Below are 19,093 nucleotides of genomic sequence, written 5' to 3' on the forward strand. Positions count from 1 at the left end.
ACAAAGACGCAGACGTGCTACCGTGAGTATGCAGCTTTGGCTTCCAAACATTTGATCGCTTGACCGTACGTGCGCGTCACGTACGTAACTTTGTTTAAATATATAAGCTTTATGAACCTTGGGTTAGGTGAACGGTCTTTTGGGCTGAGTGATTGTGTGTGTTGATCAGGTGTTTGAATTGTATTGGCGTGTTCTATGGAGCTAGGAGCTAGCAGAGGAGCTAGGAGCTAGCATAACAAACACGTAGGTGTTTTTATGCAGGATTAATTTGTGGCATATTAAATATAAGCCTGGTTGTGTTGTGGCTAATAGAGTATATATATGTCTTGTGTTTATTTACTGTTTTAGTCATTCCCAGCTGAATATCAGGTACCGTGAGTAGCAGCTGCGCTTCCAAACATTTGATCGCTTGCCAGTACGTGCGCGTCACGTACGTTACTTTGTTTAAATATATAAGCTTTATGAACCTTGGGTTAGGTGAACGGTCTTTTGGGCTGAGTGATTGTGTGTGTTGTGCAGGTGTTTGAATTGGATTGGCGGCTTATATGGAGCTAGGAGCTAGGAGCTAGCATAGGAGCTAGGAGCTAGCATAACAAACACTGAGGTGTTTTTATGCAGGATTAATTTGTGGCATATTAAATATAAGCCTGTTTGTGTTGTGGCTTATAGAGTATATATATGTCTTGTGTTTATTTACTGTTGTAGTCATTCGCAGCTGAATATCAGGTCACCCCCGGCTCTCACAGCATCTTCCCTATCTGAATCGCATCCACTCCCCACTAGTCCTTCAATTGCACTTTACTCATCCACAAATCTTTCATCCTCGCTCAAATTAATGGGGAAATTGTCGCTTTCTCGGTCCGAATCTCTCTCACTTCATGCGGCCATCATTGTAAACAATAGGGAACTTTGCGTATATGTTCAATTGACTACGTCACGCTACTTCCGGTAGGGGCAAGCCTTTTTTTTTATCAGATACCAAAAGTTGCGATCTTTATCGTCGTTGTTCTATACTAAATCCTTTCAGCAAAAATATGGCAATATCGCGAAATGATCAAGTATGACACATAGAATAGATCTGCTATCCCCGTTTAAATAAAAAAAAATCATTTCAGTAGGCCTTTAAAAGAAATGTTAAATGTCAAAAAGCCAGACAGAGGGCATGTTTCTAGTTTGTGTTTATTATGATAAAGAATCAAACTGAGAATTGTTTCTTTTGTTTGGTGGAAAGTTGTACATTAAGTTATACATTTATATATATATATATGAAGCTTTGATGTAGCAAGCTACTTTGGCTGGGTAGCTTGCTACAATTCTCTGGGGATAGCTTACCCTGTAGCTTAGCTACATTTAATTGAGAGTAACTTGTAGCTTAGCTTACTACGTTCTCCGAGGACGGTGCTGAAGCATGATCACCTCTTTTCTCAGAACTATGTCTGCGCAACTGCCAGATTGCACGCACATTTCAGACGTGCTAAATAAAAATGCAAAACAGTACAGTTTTGATCTTGATAATTAAGATGGCATATTCTCCTCCCAGTATTTCAGGCATTCTCAGAATCAGCATATATTCTGCATATTCATAAAGACAGACACGCGAAATAGATTACCTTGCTCACTTAATAGACGCAAACCTCTGCGCACAAGTTTAGTAGATCAGTTTTTGGGTGCGCTGTCATGTTTGTACGTGTTTTAATACATGCAAACCTTTAGTAGATTAGGCCCAAAATGTGCGGTCTGCGATATTTGTCGTTCCTTAGCAATATTCTGCCCGAGTGGTGGGTTGAGCACAGGAATCCAGAAGATCCCGAGCGTCCCGAGTGGATATACTTGGTCATCCTGTGTAACACAGCATTCAGCAATTGGTACATCACACCAAAAACATATTCTGGAAGACGCCGGCACTAACTGCGATGGTGCGTTGGAATGATTCAGACACAAAAATATTTAGTGTTGTAGGAGTTTTTCCAGAGAAGATAGGGAATGTTTGTTTGGCTGTATGATGGCTCCGAATCAGCCCCAAAGTCATGTAGTAGTTCAATAATGGCATTTCTGGATAGACTCTAAGTCAGCTATTTTTACTACTACTACTACTATTTTTTTCCTGAAATAATGTCAAATCATGCATGAAGGATTATTTCGTTCCGTCGTCTGTCATTGCACCGATCGCCTCCTTCCCACCACAATGACCACAGCCATTTGTGCGTAACTGTGTCAGTTTGCACGTACCTTCAATACACTCGCAAAAACAGCGGCCGTCAGAGTTTCAGACTTGATAAATCACATTGCAAAATGGTACATTTGCATCTCCTCCTCCACAGTAGTGTGCTGTTCTGATAATCTGCATATATTCTGTTTATGCATGAAAGCAAAGACGCTAAATGGATGGCACTCAATATTTTATTTATTTAACAACTTTAATCCTCTAACCACAAGCTCAGTAGCTCGGCTTTGCGTGGTATGCAGTTTGCATGTGTCTCAATACACACAACTAACTCTAACCCTATTAGTATTTTCTCTTTAGTGTTTTCTTTTTGTTTTCTTGTATTTTTACAAAGTGCTGCAAGCTATAAATAGTCCGCTGGGCCGCACTTTGGTGTGCACATAAACATGAACTTCTTCCACGATGTGACTTGTCCTGCAAAACTGTCTTCTGTTGCAGCAGATGTATTGTCTCATGATGTCAGGGTTCTCCAAGGATTCCTTGCTAAACATTGACCTTTGAACCCCATCATTTAACGCAATGACACACACCACAAGATATCACGTTTTCATCACCCTTATAAGTGCTGTACGATTCAGGTCATTACTTTGGAATGTCTGCATAAACACGCTCTATAGTTGCAATAAACACATGAATGCTTGTGTTTATGACGGGAAAAAATAATATGTAAGACATAAGACTAGACTGTACTTTTAATGTACATGTAAACCTTTACATACAGAATCAGAAGCATAACATAGTGAAGTTTAAAAATATGTTCCAGTTAAATAATAGTGGATACAACACAGATGACAATAATGCTGTTTGTTTCTAATCGATGTGAAATATTTGTGACGTCACATACTGTATATGTTACATTGTTCATAATAAATGTATTACTTATCTGAAAACAACTTTTTTTAGTGTAGTACCGGTACATATGTACTTTGATGTGAACAAATAACATGAGTTCATTGAAACAGTGACATTTATTGATTGTGTCATAAACATTGTTGCTATTATGACAAATACGTCACGTTAGACTTTCCATGGCAAGTTTATGTCATAAAGCCCGAAAGCGATATTTTCCTTGCTTGTTTTCTATGTATTCATTAAATAAATATAGTAAATATAGTAAGAACAGTTAGTCTAACACTGATCAATAATACTTGTATTACTATTGGTAAATATACTTTATACTAGGGCTGTCAATAATAACGCATTAATTATAAATTTATCACAAACATTTTTTCCAGGCGATTAACGCAAACACTTCCTTTTTGACACTCCTGCTGTGCCGTAGCAGGGAAACTTTGCTGCGGTTTACTTGGTACTGATAAGCTACAAGCAAGCAGAAATGGCTAAAGAAAAGGGCACATTATGTAAATATCTGGTTCCAAGCCATAACAAGTTGTTCTTCGGACAAAAAATGACTAATTTTTGCCGTAAGAAGAGGCCACATCACTGCAGCAAACACCTGCTGTGCGCGTTGTTCTAGAGGTGGGTGGTGCTTCACTTCCATGTTCAGATTACGGTTAAGGTGCCGTGATAACATAACATTTAGATTGTTACTGTGACTGCTTCAGATAAGTAAGATGACATAAAAGTCTAAAGGAGACTTTTTTGATTGCAAACTGTCGATCCGACATTAAAACATGTGAAGACACTTTCTCAAAACAATCACACACTTTGCTTCAAAATAAAAGCGCTACGCTATACTTCCGATTTAACTACATTTAGGGTTCCTCCTTAATGTACGGCTTCATATTAGCCGCCACACCTAACAAAATGAAGTAATATAATGTATTGAAGCGTCCAGGAGAAAACAAACAAAGTCTGACTTACTTTAAGCACCGGAACACGGCTTCCGAAACCAATGTTGTGATGACGTAAGCTATACGCACGGTGTTGTTTGGAGCGGAGACGGCGTGTCTGCGCATGGACGTACTTTAGTATGATATACCCACGGACAGCGATCTTCACAATTTGAGATGACAATGAGAGAAAGGCTCCCAGCAACGCAAAGCAAGTGTGACATAGCTCGCTTTTCGTCACAGACATAGTGTGATAGAATCCAATCAGTCTTTAAAACACGAGTACAGTCACCAATAATACCAAAAATAGATGTTAGATTTGTTGCCAGTCCTTTTTATTAATGAAAGAGTGACTAAAAGGATTACATCTCTTCAAAACATATATATATATATATATATATATATATATATATATATATATATATATATATATATATATATATATATATATATATATATATATATATATATATATATATATTTACATATATATATATATATATACAATAAGCAGCTACAATTTAAAAATATAACAAATCAATATTATGTAAAAAAAAAATGTTTATGTTAATACTATACTTAGTAATAACAGATATGTTTTAAATGTATATTCACATTTTTTGCCTTTTAAAAAATATATGCATCATATCAAATCATGCGATGAGTCATATCGACCATGTCTCCACCGCCACAGGTATTTTAGCAATTTAGGGGAAACCCTGACATTAACAAAATAAATTTGTCTTACATTACAATCATGCTTTGTCAGAGATATTTTGTAACTTTATTCTGTGATATTTGCACCTAAAGTAATGCTAGTACATCAGTTTAGGAATATGAGGGCGGTGTGGGGTGATATTTTTCTGGCTGGCTGAAATATTGTGTAAATACTTTTATAACATGTTCTGGTCAAGTCCTCAACTACAGAATGGTTAGCAGGCCTAATTTTAAATTGTATTAATTAATAGAGAAGGTTAAAACATTGTCCTGAAGCAATATGAAGACCATTAACTTGTACAACATGTAATGTACAGAATATCAGAAGCATTTATTCAGGTAGAAATATCACAAATTACAGCTGGGATAGACCCCCTCTGCTGAAAATGATATGTCTAGGGTACACTTATTAATGATGAAAAATTATACCTATCTGCGATTAATTTTGAGTTAACTATGACCTAATGTGCTTAATCGCGATACATATTTTAATCGTTTGACAGCCCGACTTTATACTGACACCAACAAACCAATCAATCAACTTTAAAGGTAAAAAAAATGATTTACCTTTGTGCCTCTATTTTGGCATATATGCTGGAACAACGAGATCGCAGTTCCGGGAGCAGCTCAAATTGGTCATCCATTGCAACTATTTTTCATTTTCTTATAAAGTTTCTTCAGCTTTTCAACAATTTGTTTGAGCTTTTATCCTGTATGCAAATCCATTAGGTTGTCAGACATTCTTGCAGATACTCCACTGTTTTGAGTCACCGCTTCAAAGTTCTGCTAATTCTGCATATTGCTCTGTAAATATGTTTAAAAGAGCTTGCCCATGTGTCTTAGCTTACAGCATAGAAGTTAAGCTTGTAAAATTTAATAAACAGCTTTATACTGCAAACTAGCTTAAACACTACGGCTGAGTAAAAGCATTGCAAGATTGTTCCACTAATCACCATTCTTCAGCACACAGATGCCTCACAAAAGTTGCTGCAACTTGAAAGTTCCTACCATTCTTCTTTTTCTTTGTTGTCAAACAGCTTGTAGTAGAAATACACAAGAAATAAGAAATAAACAAGCTGTCCCCTCATGCTGTAATTTTCGCTGTTGTGCATGGACAGAGGGTTTTACGCAGGGGGGTATTTCAATTATAAGAATAAATTGAAAAATTCCTGTAAAAGGTTTATAGGAACTTGAAGTACAAAGCTGTAGAGAACACATTCAACACCTTTAAAAGACTGCAAAAAAACATACACAATTGTTTGTATGACAATGCTGTGTTTTCTGTGTTTTCAATCAGAGGAATCTATACATCCTAAAACCCACTGTGAGCATCTAAGAGACCGAGTCCAGACCACCAGTCCAGAGGGTTATCCTCTAGTGGGTGCTTTTGTACCTCAGTGTGATGCTAATGGACAATACACACCTCAACAAGTAAATACTACATATGCGGCATCTATTTCATATATCATGTACAGTAAATGACTTATGTGTATTTCAGTGTGATGGCTCGTCTGGACATTGTTGGTGTGTGAACAGTCAAGGACAAGAAAGACCTGGAACCAGAACTCCTCCTAGTACAACACCAATGGACTGTGATAAACCAGGTGAGCTGATACTAAATCTTTCGTTTATCCTTTTAATGACCAAATTACATGTTCAGTAAATTTATAACTCAGTAATGTATTTGACAGAACATCCTAAAACCCACTGTGAGCATCACAGAGACGGAGTCCAGACCACCAGTCCAGAAGGTTATCCTATAGTTGGAGCTTTTGTACCTGAATGTGATACTAATGGACAATACACACCTCAACAGGTAAACACTACAAGTGTCAAGGACTTGTCTTTTGTATATCCGTTTTGATGTCCTAATGTCTTGGATGGGTGAAAAGGGTGCTTGAGCTGTCAACTAATCACCAATTGGTAATACATTTGATTAGATGACGGGGAATGTTGCGGGATAGACCTGGCAGGCCATAGGTGGCCGCTCTGAGCTGTGGTTGCAACCCAAAAGACTGATGGTTTGACACATCAAATTGTACGAGGGCCCTAAAACTATAGAAGGAGTTTTACTAAGCACAAATTTCTATAGCAGCTGACAGGTACTGCTCTGTGCTCTCTGGACATGAAACATTTGACCGTTTTCTTTGCAGTGTCCTGTCGGAAGTGCTTCGAAGGTATGGGGTTAGCGGCACACTATTACGTGCCATTCGGTTCTTGGACAAACAGGTTCCTTGTTTGCATTGCTAGTTGTAAGTCAAGCCTGTTCACAGTGAAAGTTGACCTATGCCGAGGCTACCCTTTGTTACCAGTACTGTCTGAAATTGTTACAGACATAATTTGTACGTGCAGACAAGGCGTTAGCTTGTCCGGTTTGGAGGCCTCAAGATCTGGTCTCTGTTGTTTTCGGATGATGTGATCCTGATGGGCTCATTAAGCTATCACTTTCAGTGTTTACTGGGACGGTTTGCACTTCAGTGTGAAGCTTCTGGGATGAGACTCAACATCTCCAAATCTAAAGCCATGGCTCTCAGTCGGAAAAGGTTTGGTTTCGGTTCCTGCTGAAGGTCGACTAGTTAATGCATTGGGGTTTCGTTCATGTGCAAGGGGAGGCAATAGATCGACGGAGTGTCTGCAGTAATGTGGCCACTGTACAGGAACATTGCGGTGAAGAGAGAGCTGAGCCGTAAGACAAGGCTCTTGATATACCGTTTGATCTATGTTCCTACTCTCACTTATTGCCACAAGCTTTGAGTAGTAACCAAAAGAGCAAGATTGCGTATGCAAGCAGCTGTAAGGGGTTTTCTCTGTAGGATGGCTGGATTCATCCACCAAGATGGGGTTAGGAGCTCAGTCACCCGGAAGGAACTAGGAGTAGAGCCACTGTTCCTTTGAGAGAAGTCAGGTGGATGAGGCATCTATTGTAGATGCCTCTTGGATGCCCTCCTGGTGAGGCTTTCTGATCATGCCCAGCCAGGAGGAAACCCTAGGGGAAACATATGAGATGCTGCATTGTTCACCCAAAACGAATTTATTATTTATGTATTTCAGTGTCATGGTTCCAGTGGACATTGTTGGTGTGTGGACAGTCAAGGACAAGAAAGACCTGGAACTAGAACTCCACCTGGTACAACCCCTGTGAACTGTGATAAACCAGGTGAGAAAGCCATTTTATTGTCTGTCACTCTCATTGATGCTATGCTGGAAGTATTGCATTTATGACCATTTTTCTGCTTTCTAAAATGAGTTCTATATCCTTAGATGAACGTCCTAAAAGCCTCTGTGAGCATAACAGAGATATAATCCAGACCACCAGTCTAGAAGGGTATCCTCCAGTTGGAGCATTTGTACCCCAATGTGATGCTACAGGACAATACAGACCTCAACAAGTAAATATAACAAGGGTCATGGAAATGTGTCTTTATTACATTTTTGTTAATTCAAACTTAATTTGTATTTCAGTGTCATGGCTCGACTGGACATTGTTGGTGTGTGGACAGTCAAGGACAAGAAAGACCAGGAACCAGAACTCCATCTGGTACAACACCAATGGATTGTGATAAACCACGTGAGCTAAAGCTTTTGTTTATACTCTATGATGACTTAATCATATTTTACCATAATTTTTTACTCTGAAATGTACTTGACAGAACGTCCTAAAAGCCACTGTGAACATCACAGAGACAGAGTCCAGACCACCAGTCCAGAAGGTTATCCTCTAGTGGGAGCTTTTGTACCTCAGTGTGATGCTAATGGACAATACACACCTCAACAGGTAAACAATGCATCTGTCAAGGAATTGTGTTTTGGCATCCGCATGTTTTGAAAGAGTGAAGAGAAGGGCTGAGCTTTCAACTGACTTGATGATAAATTGGATTAGAGGGTAGGGGAGGATGCAGGGTCAATCTTGCAGACTGACCTGTGGTCGCGTGGTGGTCGATGGGACGTACTCCCAAGCCCGATAGTCGAGCCCAAGTATCACAGGGTCTTGTTCATGAGCATGGGAATGCTCGAGGATGAGATCAACTGATAGATTGGCGCAGCATCTGCAGTAATATGGTCAGTGCACCAGACCGTTGCAGTGAAGAGAGAGCTAAGTTGTAAGACAAGGCTCTTGATTTACGGTTGGATCTTTATTCTTACTCTCCCCTTTGGTCACAAGCTTTGGGTAGTGACAGAAAGAGCAAGATTGCAGATACAAGCATCTGAAACTTGTTTTCTCTGTAGGGTATCTGGACTTATCCTAATAGATAGGTTGAGGAGCTCAGTCACCTGGGAATAGCTCAGAGTAGAGCTACTTGCATTCAGAGCGGTTAGTTGAGGTGGCTTGGGCATCTAGAGTGGATGCCTCTTGGATGCCTTCCTGGTGAGGCTCTATATCTATCGCCAGCCAGGTTGAGGCCCAGGGGGCGACATAGGTGACAGATATGGTTCACCCAAACCTAATTTGTATTTCAGTGTCATGGTTCCAGTGGACATTGTTGGTGTGTGAACAGTCAAGGACAAGAAAGACCTGGAACTAGAACTTCACCTGGTACAACGCCCATGCACTGTGATAATCAAGGTGAGAAAGCCATTTTATTGGTTGTCACTGTCTTTGATGCTATGCTGGAAGGGCTTTCTAAAATGAGTTTTATATCCTCAGATGAACGTCCTAAAACCCACTGTGAGCATCTAAGAGACGGAGTCCAGACCAACAGTCCAGAAGGTTATCCTCTTGTGGGAGCTTTTGTACCACAATGTGATATTAATGGACAATACAGACCTCAACAGGTAAAAACTGCAAGTGCTGCATTCATTTCATATATCATGTACAGTAGATGACTTACGTATATTTCAGTGTGATGGCTCGACTGGACATTGTTGGTGTGTGGACAATCAAGGACAAGAAAGGCCTGGAACCAGAACTCCTCCTAGTACAACACCAATAGACTGTGATAAACCAGGTGAGCTGATGCTAAATCTTTCATTTGTCCTTTTAATGACATAATGTTCAGTAAATTTATAACTCTGCAATGTATCTGACAGAACACCCTAAAACCCACTGTGAGAATCACAGAGACAGAGTCCAGACCACAACTCCAGAAGGTTATCCTCTAGTGGGAGCTTTTGTACCTGAATGTGATCCTAATGGACAATACACACCTCAACAGGTAAACATTACAAGTGTCAGAGAATTGTCCTTTGTATATTCGTTTTGGCGTCCTAATGTCTTGGATGTGCGAAGAAGGGGCTTGAGCTGTCAACTAATCACCAATAGCCATAGAAGGAGTTTTATCGAGCATGGATGGCTTGCGGGATTTTTCTAGCAGCTAACAGGTACTGCTGTGTGCTCTGTAGTGTTGGAAAGTTAATTTGACCATTTCCTTTGCGGTGTCCTGTAGGAGATGCTCCCAGAGTATGAGGTTAGTGGCACACGTGCCATTCGGTTCCTGTACAAACAGGTTCCTGAATCGCATTGCCAGTTGTAAGTCAGGCCTGTTCACAGTGAAAGTTGGCATCCACCGGTTCTGTCCAAATTTATATGTGCAGACAAAGCATTGAGGGTGTTCAGTTTGGGGGCCTAAGGGTTTGGTCTCTGCTATTTGTGGATGATGTGATCCTGATGGGCTCATCAAGTGGTCACTTTTAGTGTTTACTGGGACAGGTTGCAGTTAAGTGTGAAGCTTCTGGGATAAGATTTAACACCTTCAAATCTAAAGCCATGGTTCTCAACTGGAAAAAGGTGGATTGCACCCTCTGGATTGGGCTTAAATTATTGCCCAAGGTTTAGGAGTCCATGAATAGCAGTCTTGTTCATGAGCAATGGCAAGAGTGTGAAATCAACGAACAGATTGACCCAGTGTCTGTAGTAATGTGGTCTCTGTAATGGACCATTGCAGTGAAGCAAGAGCTAAGGCATTACAATTACCGTTGGATCTATGTTCCTACTGTCATCTATGGTCACAAGCTTTGGATAGTCACCAAATGAGCAAGATTGCAGATACAAGCGGTTAAAATAAGCTAAGTCAACCAGAAGGATCTCAGAGTAGAGCCACTGTTGGCTTGGGGCATCTAGTGTAGATGTTGCTTAGATGCCTTCCTGGTGAGGTGTTCCGAACATGCTGGTGAGGCTTTCCGAACATGCCCAGCCAGGAGGAGACCCCAGGGGAGACAAAGGAGACGTTGGATAGTTTACCCAAACCTAATTTATTAGTAATGTATTTCAGTGCCATGGTTCCAGTGGACATTGTTGGTGTGTGGACGTTCAAGGACAAGAAAGACCTGGAACCAGAACTCCACCTGGTACAACACCCACGGACTGTCATAAACCAGGTGAGCCAATGCTAAAACTTTGTTTTGTACTGACCTAATCATATTTTATCTCCATGTATAATTATCAAATATACTTGACAGAACATCCTAAAAGCCACTGTGAGCATCACAGAGACCGAGTCCAGACCACCAGTCCTGAAGGTTTTCCTCTGGTGGGAGCTTTTGTACCTCAATGTGAAGCTAATGGACAGTACATACCTCTACAGGTAATACTATAAATGTTAGATAATTGTGTCTTTCATACATTTTGGTTAATCCAAACCTAATTTGTGTTTTAGTGTCATAGCTCGACTGGACATTGTTGGTGTGTGGACAGTCAAGGACAGGAAAGACCTGGAACAAGAACTTCTCCTGGTACAACACCAACAGACTGTGATAAACCAGGTACAAAATGCTCAGCCGAAAGACATTGTAGGAGCTGTCATTAATTCCCTCTCCATCTCCTGGGGCCTCATGTACAAAGACTTGCATGGATTTCCTACGTGTGCTTAAATACAGAAAACGTATGCACAAAAATATCCAGATATATTATAATGTACACATCAAGGGATTTATATTACGACAACTCCATTAAAAAACACAGACTCACCAAGAAGCCAGCCATCAAGCAGTGTCATCTTGTAATCTGTCTCCAACCATGCTTTCATTCACAATAATTGTGTGTTAAACCAGGCCACATCACGACAACGTTGGTTCATTGCATTTGTGAATCACATATACATTGATCAATTGAATTCATGTTAAAATATACAAATTCATTATGTAATAATTTTATAGCAACATGTGTGCAGTTAATAGCTTGAATTACATTCGGAACACCGGCTTGGCTGACATAACGATAATTACGTCCCACGCAGCTGGTATGGCTCGGCTCAGAACCTGCTCAGTGGCCTTGTGGTTAGTGTCCGCCCTGAAATTGGTAGATCGTGAGTTCAAACCCCGGCCTAGTCATACCAAAGATTATAAAAATGGGACCATTACCTTCCTGCTTAGCACTCAACGTCAAGGGTTGGAATTGGGGGTTAAATCACCAAAATGATTCCCGAGCGTGTCCACCGCTGCTGCTCACTGCTTCCCTCACCTCCCACGGGGTGGAACAAGGGAATGGGTCAAATGCAGAGGTGTGTGTGTGACTATCAGTGGTACTTTAACTTTAACTTAAGGGACTAGCACAGTCCATAACTGTCAACTTTCTGATTTTTAATAATCGTAAACTACCGGGAAAAGTAAGGTTTTTTCATCACTATTCACCATTATATCGATGAAAAACAAAAATTGAAGCATGTCTAACCAGGGTTTGATTTCAAATCCTTTCCAACACAAGACAGTGTCACGAACCACTGAGCCAACAGTTACCGGCCCAAACGTTCGAACCTCCACTGTTATATTGCATAAATGACAAAAAACACAATTCAGCAAGTCATCAACAAGGAAATCTTTTATTTCTCCTAAAACACATTGTCTTCATATTGCACCATTTACAAAGTCTTCTAAGACTGCTAAAACAGTTAATGTTTTAACCATTTTGATTTGCCATGCTTTGTGTCGCTGATGTGCACATCACTCAGTCTGGGAAGTAATTGCTCTCATTTGTTTATTAAAACAGTTTCCCAGCATCCCTTCTAAGTGTCGCCAAATAATCTACACTGTGTAGAAGCTCACGTACGCCAGCCATGAAGTTGGCGGGAGGTACGGCTGGGCAATATATCGAATATACTCGATATATCGCGGGTTTGTCTCTGTGCGATATAGAAAATGACTATATCGTGATAATCGAGTATACGTTCTCACGCAGTTGCTTTTAGCTGCGGGCATTACACTTCAGGCGTTTATCAGTCTTTCTTGTCTCTCCTTCTCACAGAGACGTAAACGAGCGCACCTTCTTACATACGTCACATAGTGTCGCGCGTGCAACATCATACGCTCTCGTGGAGCAGAGAGGTAGCGGCATGGTAACGTTAGCTGTGATGCTAGCAGTGCGGTGCGGTGCGAGTGGTAATACGAGAGAAAGAAGGTGCGAATCTGGTAACAAATGAAGGAAGAAGAATTAATTCCCAAGAAAAACAGCAGGGGGTCCATCGTCTGGCGGTAGTTTGGCTTCAAGCGGCAAGATGTCGAACAGACAACCGTAATATGTCAAGTATGCGGCAAAAGCGTTGCACTACTGCTAATGTGTAGCATCATTTGAAAGTCACCCGCTAGAGAATGAAGAGTGCTTGAAACTCTGCATGTCAACATCTCCGTTCGATGCCACACCCACAAAATGCCAAAGCAACCATTTCCAGATCAACACCGTATGAAAAAACTAGTCAACAACAGAAGGAGATAACGTCCGCAGGAACCTACCACATAGCGAAGGACATACACTATTTGATTTCCTATTATGCAGCTAATTATTATTTGACAGTTATTGAAATATATTGTGTGACATCATGCACAAAAGTGCACTTTATTCGTTTTAAACTATTGTAGTGGCGTTCTGTACAAAAAGTGCACTTTAATTTAGTGTTGTTTTGATATGTCATCTTAGTGACATCATGCACAAAAGTGCACTAATAGCTTGTTTTAAAATGTCTGACAATCTTACACTTTCTGTTTTGAAATGACATGAATGTTTGTGCCACTGCTTAATAACTGTTTAATAAATACACTTTTGGTAAATTGACTTAGTTCTGATTTCCCTCTCTGCATGAAAGTTTAAAATGAGCATATATTAATGCAGTATGAACAAGAATGTTTTGATGTAGACACAGAATCATCATACTGGTGTGATTATATGCATCAAGTGTTCATTCAAGGCTAAGGCAAAATATCGAGATATATATCGTGTATCGTGACATGGCCTAAAAATATTGAGATATTAATAAAAGGCCATATCGCCCAGCTCTAGCGTGAGGCATCGCAAATTTCCACATTCATTTAACTTATGATACATCTGAACTTTGCCGTGAAAAAGAACATACGCCATGTTTTTGTTGGCACACCAGCGTGCGTTCATACTAAGTATTTGTGTTCTGGCCTGTTTTCTCTGACTTTGTGGATTATTTCCGATTTCCAGTTGTTTATTTTGAGAAAGATAAACGTTGTCTTTACTTGTTAGAGGGGAGATTGCATTGATAAAAGTTGTGGGTGTGCGAGCGTGCCGTGGATTTGACTTTCATATTATTTTGAGTCTTTGTATTTTCTCTGATGAATTGTGTCAGTTATCATTAATAAAGTTTGGATGTATCATATTCGAACATGTTCAATTTAAATAATAATGAATTAATATTATTAATAAATTACATAATTATTTATTTAGATACAAAAATAAAAAATAATTAATATAACAATACAGATGAATACAAAATATGGTATGTGCTTGAATAATATACTTTAGGGCAGGGGTCACCAACCTTTTTGAAACCAAGGGCTACTTCTTGGGTACTGATTAATGCGAAGGGCTACCAGATAGATACACACTTAAATAAATTGCCAGAAGTAGCCAATTTGCTCAATTTACCTTTAACTCTGTTATTATTAATAATTAATGATATTTATCTTTGTGGAAACACTGATCATCTTAATGATTTCTCACAATAAATATATATAGAAACAGATAAATATCAATTTGCAACACTTTATTTTTATAATTTCTCTATAAGTGCACATTTTTCAAATTTAACATTTTCAAATGATCACTTCTAAGACAGTCTTGTGAAATCACAATATCCCATTTTAACTAGCTAGCCACTAACATTTTTTAAGAAATCATGAATTACTTTGCACCATGTTTGTACAAATAATAACTCATGTAAAATACAAAAGTAAACTCTCAAATTTTTAAATCATGTCACACTTTGAACTGGACACCAAATCTGTTATCTGTTTCTTTGTCAGTTAGTGGGAAGCCTGGCATTGCATGCTGTTAACTAGTGTGTTGTACTCTGGTGTGTAACTTGACACTGCAACTCTGAGTGAGTCTTGCAGATGTGCATCAGTGAGGCGTGTTCTGTGTTTGTTCTTGATGAAGTTCATGTCAGAAAAGGCTGATTCACAAAGATAAGATTTTTCCTCATTGTTTGCGGAACCTTCTTAATCTTTTGGACATATTTTCACAGCAATCTGGCCTTAAGCTTAATTATGATAAATGTAAAATGTTAAGGATCGGAAATCTAAAGGGAACGTCCTTTCGAATGGAATGCAAAGTGTTTTGTTTATAAATTATATGCAATCTGTTGTGTTCCCTAATTTTATTTCTGTGTACATGAATGAAGGTGTGTGTTGCTGAGTCCGACTTGGACATTATCTGGACTGGGCCTGGTTTAAAAAACCCTTTAAAAAAATCTAATTTCATTGACAACCTGGTCTGTTGAAGATAAGGCCCTTTTTAAAAAAAATAAAATAAAATAAGATAAATAAATAAAAAACATTTTCTTGGATAAAAAAGAAAGTAAAACAATATAAAAATAATTACATAAAAAATAGTAATTAATGAAAATGTTAGTGGACCAGCAGCCTATACAATCATGTGTGCTTCAGGGACTGTGTCCCTTGCAGATGTGTTGTCTATGTTGTGGGAACCAGAATATTGGTAGCAGAAAGAAATAACCCCTTTTGTGTGGATGAGTGTGCATGGGGGAGGTTATTTGGGTTGATGCACTGATTGAAAGTGTATCTTGTGTTTTTTCTATGTAGATTTAATTTAAAAAAAAAAAAAAAAAACATTTTTTTTTTTTTTACATTTTTTTTTTTTTTTTTTTAGAACAGGCCCGCGGGCGACTCATCTGGTCCTTACGGGCGACCTGGTGCCCGCGGCACCGCGTTGGTGACCCCTGCTTTAGGGACACCCATTGTTTTGTGTATCCCATTAGAATCAATGTTAAGGAATTGTTTGTGTTGTCTACTTAATAAAATTAGTTTTACATCTTCAGATAAACCTAAAACCCACTGTGAGCATCACAGAGACGGAGTCCAGACCACCAGTCCAGAAGGTTACCCTCTAGTGGGAGCATTTGTACCTCAGTGTGATGCTAATGGGCAATACACAGCTCAACAGGTAAATACAAGTGTGGTATACACTCCATATATCATGTACAGTAGATGACCGGAGTGTATTTCAGTGTCATGGTTCCAGTGGACATTGTTGGTGTGTGGACAGTCAAGGACAAGAAAGACCAGGAACCAGAACTCCACCTGGTACAACACCAACGGATTGTGATAAACCACGTGAGCTAAAGCTAAATGTTTTATTTTATCCTCTAAAATAAAATGGTATATTTTCAGTTCATATGTAACCGTGAAATGTATTTGACAGGACATCCTAAAACCCACTGTGAGCATCACAGAGACAGAGTCCAGACCACCAGTCCAGAAGGTTATCCTCTTGTTGGAGCTTTTGTACCTGAATGTGATGCTAATGGACAATACACACCTCAACAGGTTAAACATGTTATTTTCATGCATGTAATATTTGGGTGTGCTGTTTGGTGTTCTCACGTTATCCTTTCATATTAGTGTCATGGTTCCACCGGACATTGTTGGTGCGTGGACAACAACGGTCAGGAGATAACAGGAACTAGAACTCCACCGGCTGTTTCTCCAGTGGACTGTCACAGACATGGTACGCTGAGATAATTCTTTATACACACTAAGGTTTTATGTCCTTTTGGAACTTGTCCTTCACACACACACACACACACACACACACATGCACACGCACTCACACACACACACGCACACACACGAACATAGGCATACACACACAGGTTGAATGATGTTCTTGCTAGAAACTATTTTTAGATTTAAAGAGTGTGTCTGGCAAATAAAACTGTCGGCAGTTCCCGTGTCAACCAAAGCAGACCAGGATTTTTTTTTTGCTTTTTTTTAGCTTGACACACACCCTAACAACTGTCATGTGCTTGTTTTTTTTTTTATCCTTTCATATTCATAAACATCATCATCCTTCGTCCAGCAAAACATACGCAGTCTTTCGGATAGCATAAAGGGCTTTTATTAGATATTTTACAAGGTAAGACGAGTATGCATGTCTTTCAGCCCTAATAAAGTATTTCATGACAACAAAAAAGGAGGTTTTGTACTTGGTGAAGAAACTATTGTTGGCCTGAACAAAGATCAGACGTTTTTTGTAGTTGTAGTGCTCATATAAGTGTACTCCTAATTTCTTGTAGTTGTACTATTTGTGGTGGTGTACTTGTAGTTTCTTGAAGATGTACTACTCGTAGAAGTGTACTCCTAGTTTCTTTTTGTTGTAGTACTTGTAGTTTATTGTAGTTGTAACACTGTGGTAGTTGTAGTATTTTTATTTGTGTATTCTTGGTTTTTTGTTCTTGTACTACTAGTAGTTTTTTTGTAGTTGTAGTGGCAGTAGTAGTTTCTTGGAGTTGTAGTCCTTGTAGTAGTGTACTTGTAGTTTATTGGAGTTGTAACACTATTGTAGTTGTAGTACTTTTATCAGTGTACTCTTTCTTTCTTGGTTTTGTAGTGCTTGTAGTAGTGTACTCATAGTTACTTGTAGTTGTAGTACTTGTAGTAGTGTACTTGTAGTTTTAGTATTTGTGGTAGTGTACTTGAAGTTTCTTGTACCGGTAGTTGTAACACTATGGCAGTTGTAGTACGTTTATTTGTGTACTCTTAGTTTCTTGTTGTTGTAGTCTTTGTAGTAGTGTACTTGCAGATTATAGTATTTATAATACTTTTAATAGTGTACTTGTAGTTTCTTGTAGTTGAAACACTATGGTAGTTGTAGTACTTTTATTTATGTACTTCTAGTTTCTTGTATTGTAGTACTTGTAGTAGTGTACTTGTAACTTCTTGTAGGTATAGTACTTTTGGTAGTGTACTTGTAGTTTATTGTAGTTGTAACAAAATGATAGTTAAGTTCTTTTATAAGTGTACTCCTAGTTTCTTGTTCTTGTAGTAGTGTACTTGTAGTTTATTTTAGTTGTAGTACTTGTAGTAGTGTCATTGTAGGTTTTTTAGTTGTAGTACTTGTAGTAGTGTCATTGTAGTTTCTTGTAGTTGTAGAGCTTGTAGTTGTGTACTTGTAGTTTCCTGTTGTACCACGTGTAGTAGTCAATGCAAAGTTTGTTGTAGTTGTAATACTTGTAGTAGTGTACTTTTAACTCATTGTAGTTGTAATATTTGCAGTGGTATAGTTTTTGTAGTTGTAGGAGATTACTTGTATAGTTCAGTTTTAGTTTCTTGTAGTTGTAGTACATGTAGTAGTGTATTAATAATTTCTTGTAGTTGTAGTACTTGCAGTAGTATAATTGCAGTTTTTGTAGTAGTAGTTCTTTTAGTAGTCTATGTATAGTTTTTTTGGAGTTGTAGTAGTGTATTTGTAGTTTCTTGTAGTTGTAGTACTTGTAGTTTTTTGTCGTCCAGTACTTATAATACTGCACTTATAGTAGGGCTGGGCGATATGGCCTTTTTTTAATATCTCAATATTTTTAGGCCATATCGCGATACACGATATATATCTCGATATTTTGCCTTAGCCTTGAATTAACACTTTATGCATATAATCACAGCAGTATGATGATTCTATGTGTTTACATTAAAACATTCTTCTTCATACTTCATTAATATATGCTCATTTTAAACTTTCATGCAAAGAGGGAAATCACAACTAAGTAAATTTACCAAAACTGTATTTATTAAACAGTTATTAAGCAGTGGCACACATGAGGTTCATGTAATTTCAAAACAGAAAGTGCAAGGATCTGTGTAACTCGGCCTGTCGCCTACACGTCTCAACCTCATTGCTGCCACCACAGCATGGGGGGCAATAGACTACAGACTGCAGTGAAGTAGGCCGGCTTCGTCGCGTGAAGAAGCCTACAACTTTTGGTTGTGTTTTCTGCTCCATTTGCTGAATGGCGATATACGATATATATCTCGATATAAACAGTCCTAGTTACCTGAGATACTAAGTATGTCATTATTATGACTTAGTAATTTACGAAGTCAAAATAATGACAAAATAATGACTTACTAAGTCAAAATAATGACTTACAAAGTCAAGTTAATGACTTACTGTAAG

At 38.7% G+C, this 19,093-nt stretch overlaps 1 protein-coding gene across 2 annotated transcripts in view; it reads left to right on the plus strand.

Moving 5' to 3' along the window:
- Positions 1-19,093, plus strand: part of nid2a (nidogen 2a (osteonidogen)) — a 158,424-nt gene that overhangs the window by 118,911 nt on the left and 20,420 nt on the right. For both annotated transcript variants that reach the window (XM_062054011.1, XM_062054010.1), the window contains exons 35-52: positions 6,032-6,165; positions 6,233-6,338; positions 6,426-6,550; positions 7,786-7,891; positions 7,996-8,123; positions 8,197-8,302; positions 8,385-8,509; positions 9,193-9,298; positions 9,380-9,507; positions 9,575-9,680; positions 9,763-9,887; positions 10,944-11,049; positions 11,131-11,255; positions 11,328-11,433; positions 15,963-16,087; positions 16,152-16,257; positions 16,346-16,470; positions 16,546-16,651. In XM_062054011.1, coding sequence (XP_061909995.1) covers positions 6,032-6,165; positions 6,233-6,338; positions 6,426-6,550; positions 7,786-7,891; positions 7,996-8,123; positions 8,197-8,302; positions 8,385-8,509; positions 9,193-9,298; positions 9,380-9,507; positions 9,575-9,680; positions 9,763-9,887; positions 10,944-11,049; positions 11,131-11,255; positions 11,328-11,433; positions 15,963-16,087; positions 16,152-16,257; positions 16,346-16,470; positions 16,546-16,651 — 2,094 coding nt within the window. The remainder of the gene's footprint in view (positions 1-6,031; positions 6,166-6,232; positions 6,339-6,425; positions 6,551-7,785; positions 7,892-7,995; positions 8,124-8,196; positions 8,303-8,384; positions 8,510-9,192; positions 9,299-9,379; positions 9,508-9,574; positions 9,681-9,762; positions 9,888-10,943; positions 11,050-11,130; positions 11,256-11,327; positions 11,434-15,962; positions 16,088-16,151; positions 16,258-16,345; positions 16,471-16,545; positions 16,652-19,093) is intronic.

This window comes from Entelurus aequoreus, linkage group LG07, assembly GCF_033978785.1.
Source record: "Entelurus aequoreus isolate RoL-2023_Sb linkage group LG07, RoL_Eaeq_v1.1, whole genome shotgun sequence".
In the NCBI taxonomy this organism is placed as follows: Eukaryota; Metazoa; Chordata; class Actinopteri; order Syngnathiformes; family Syngnathidae; genus Entelurus; species Entelurus aequoreus.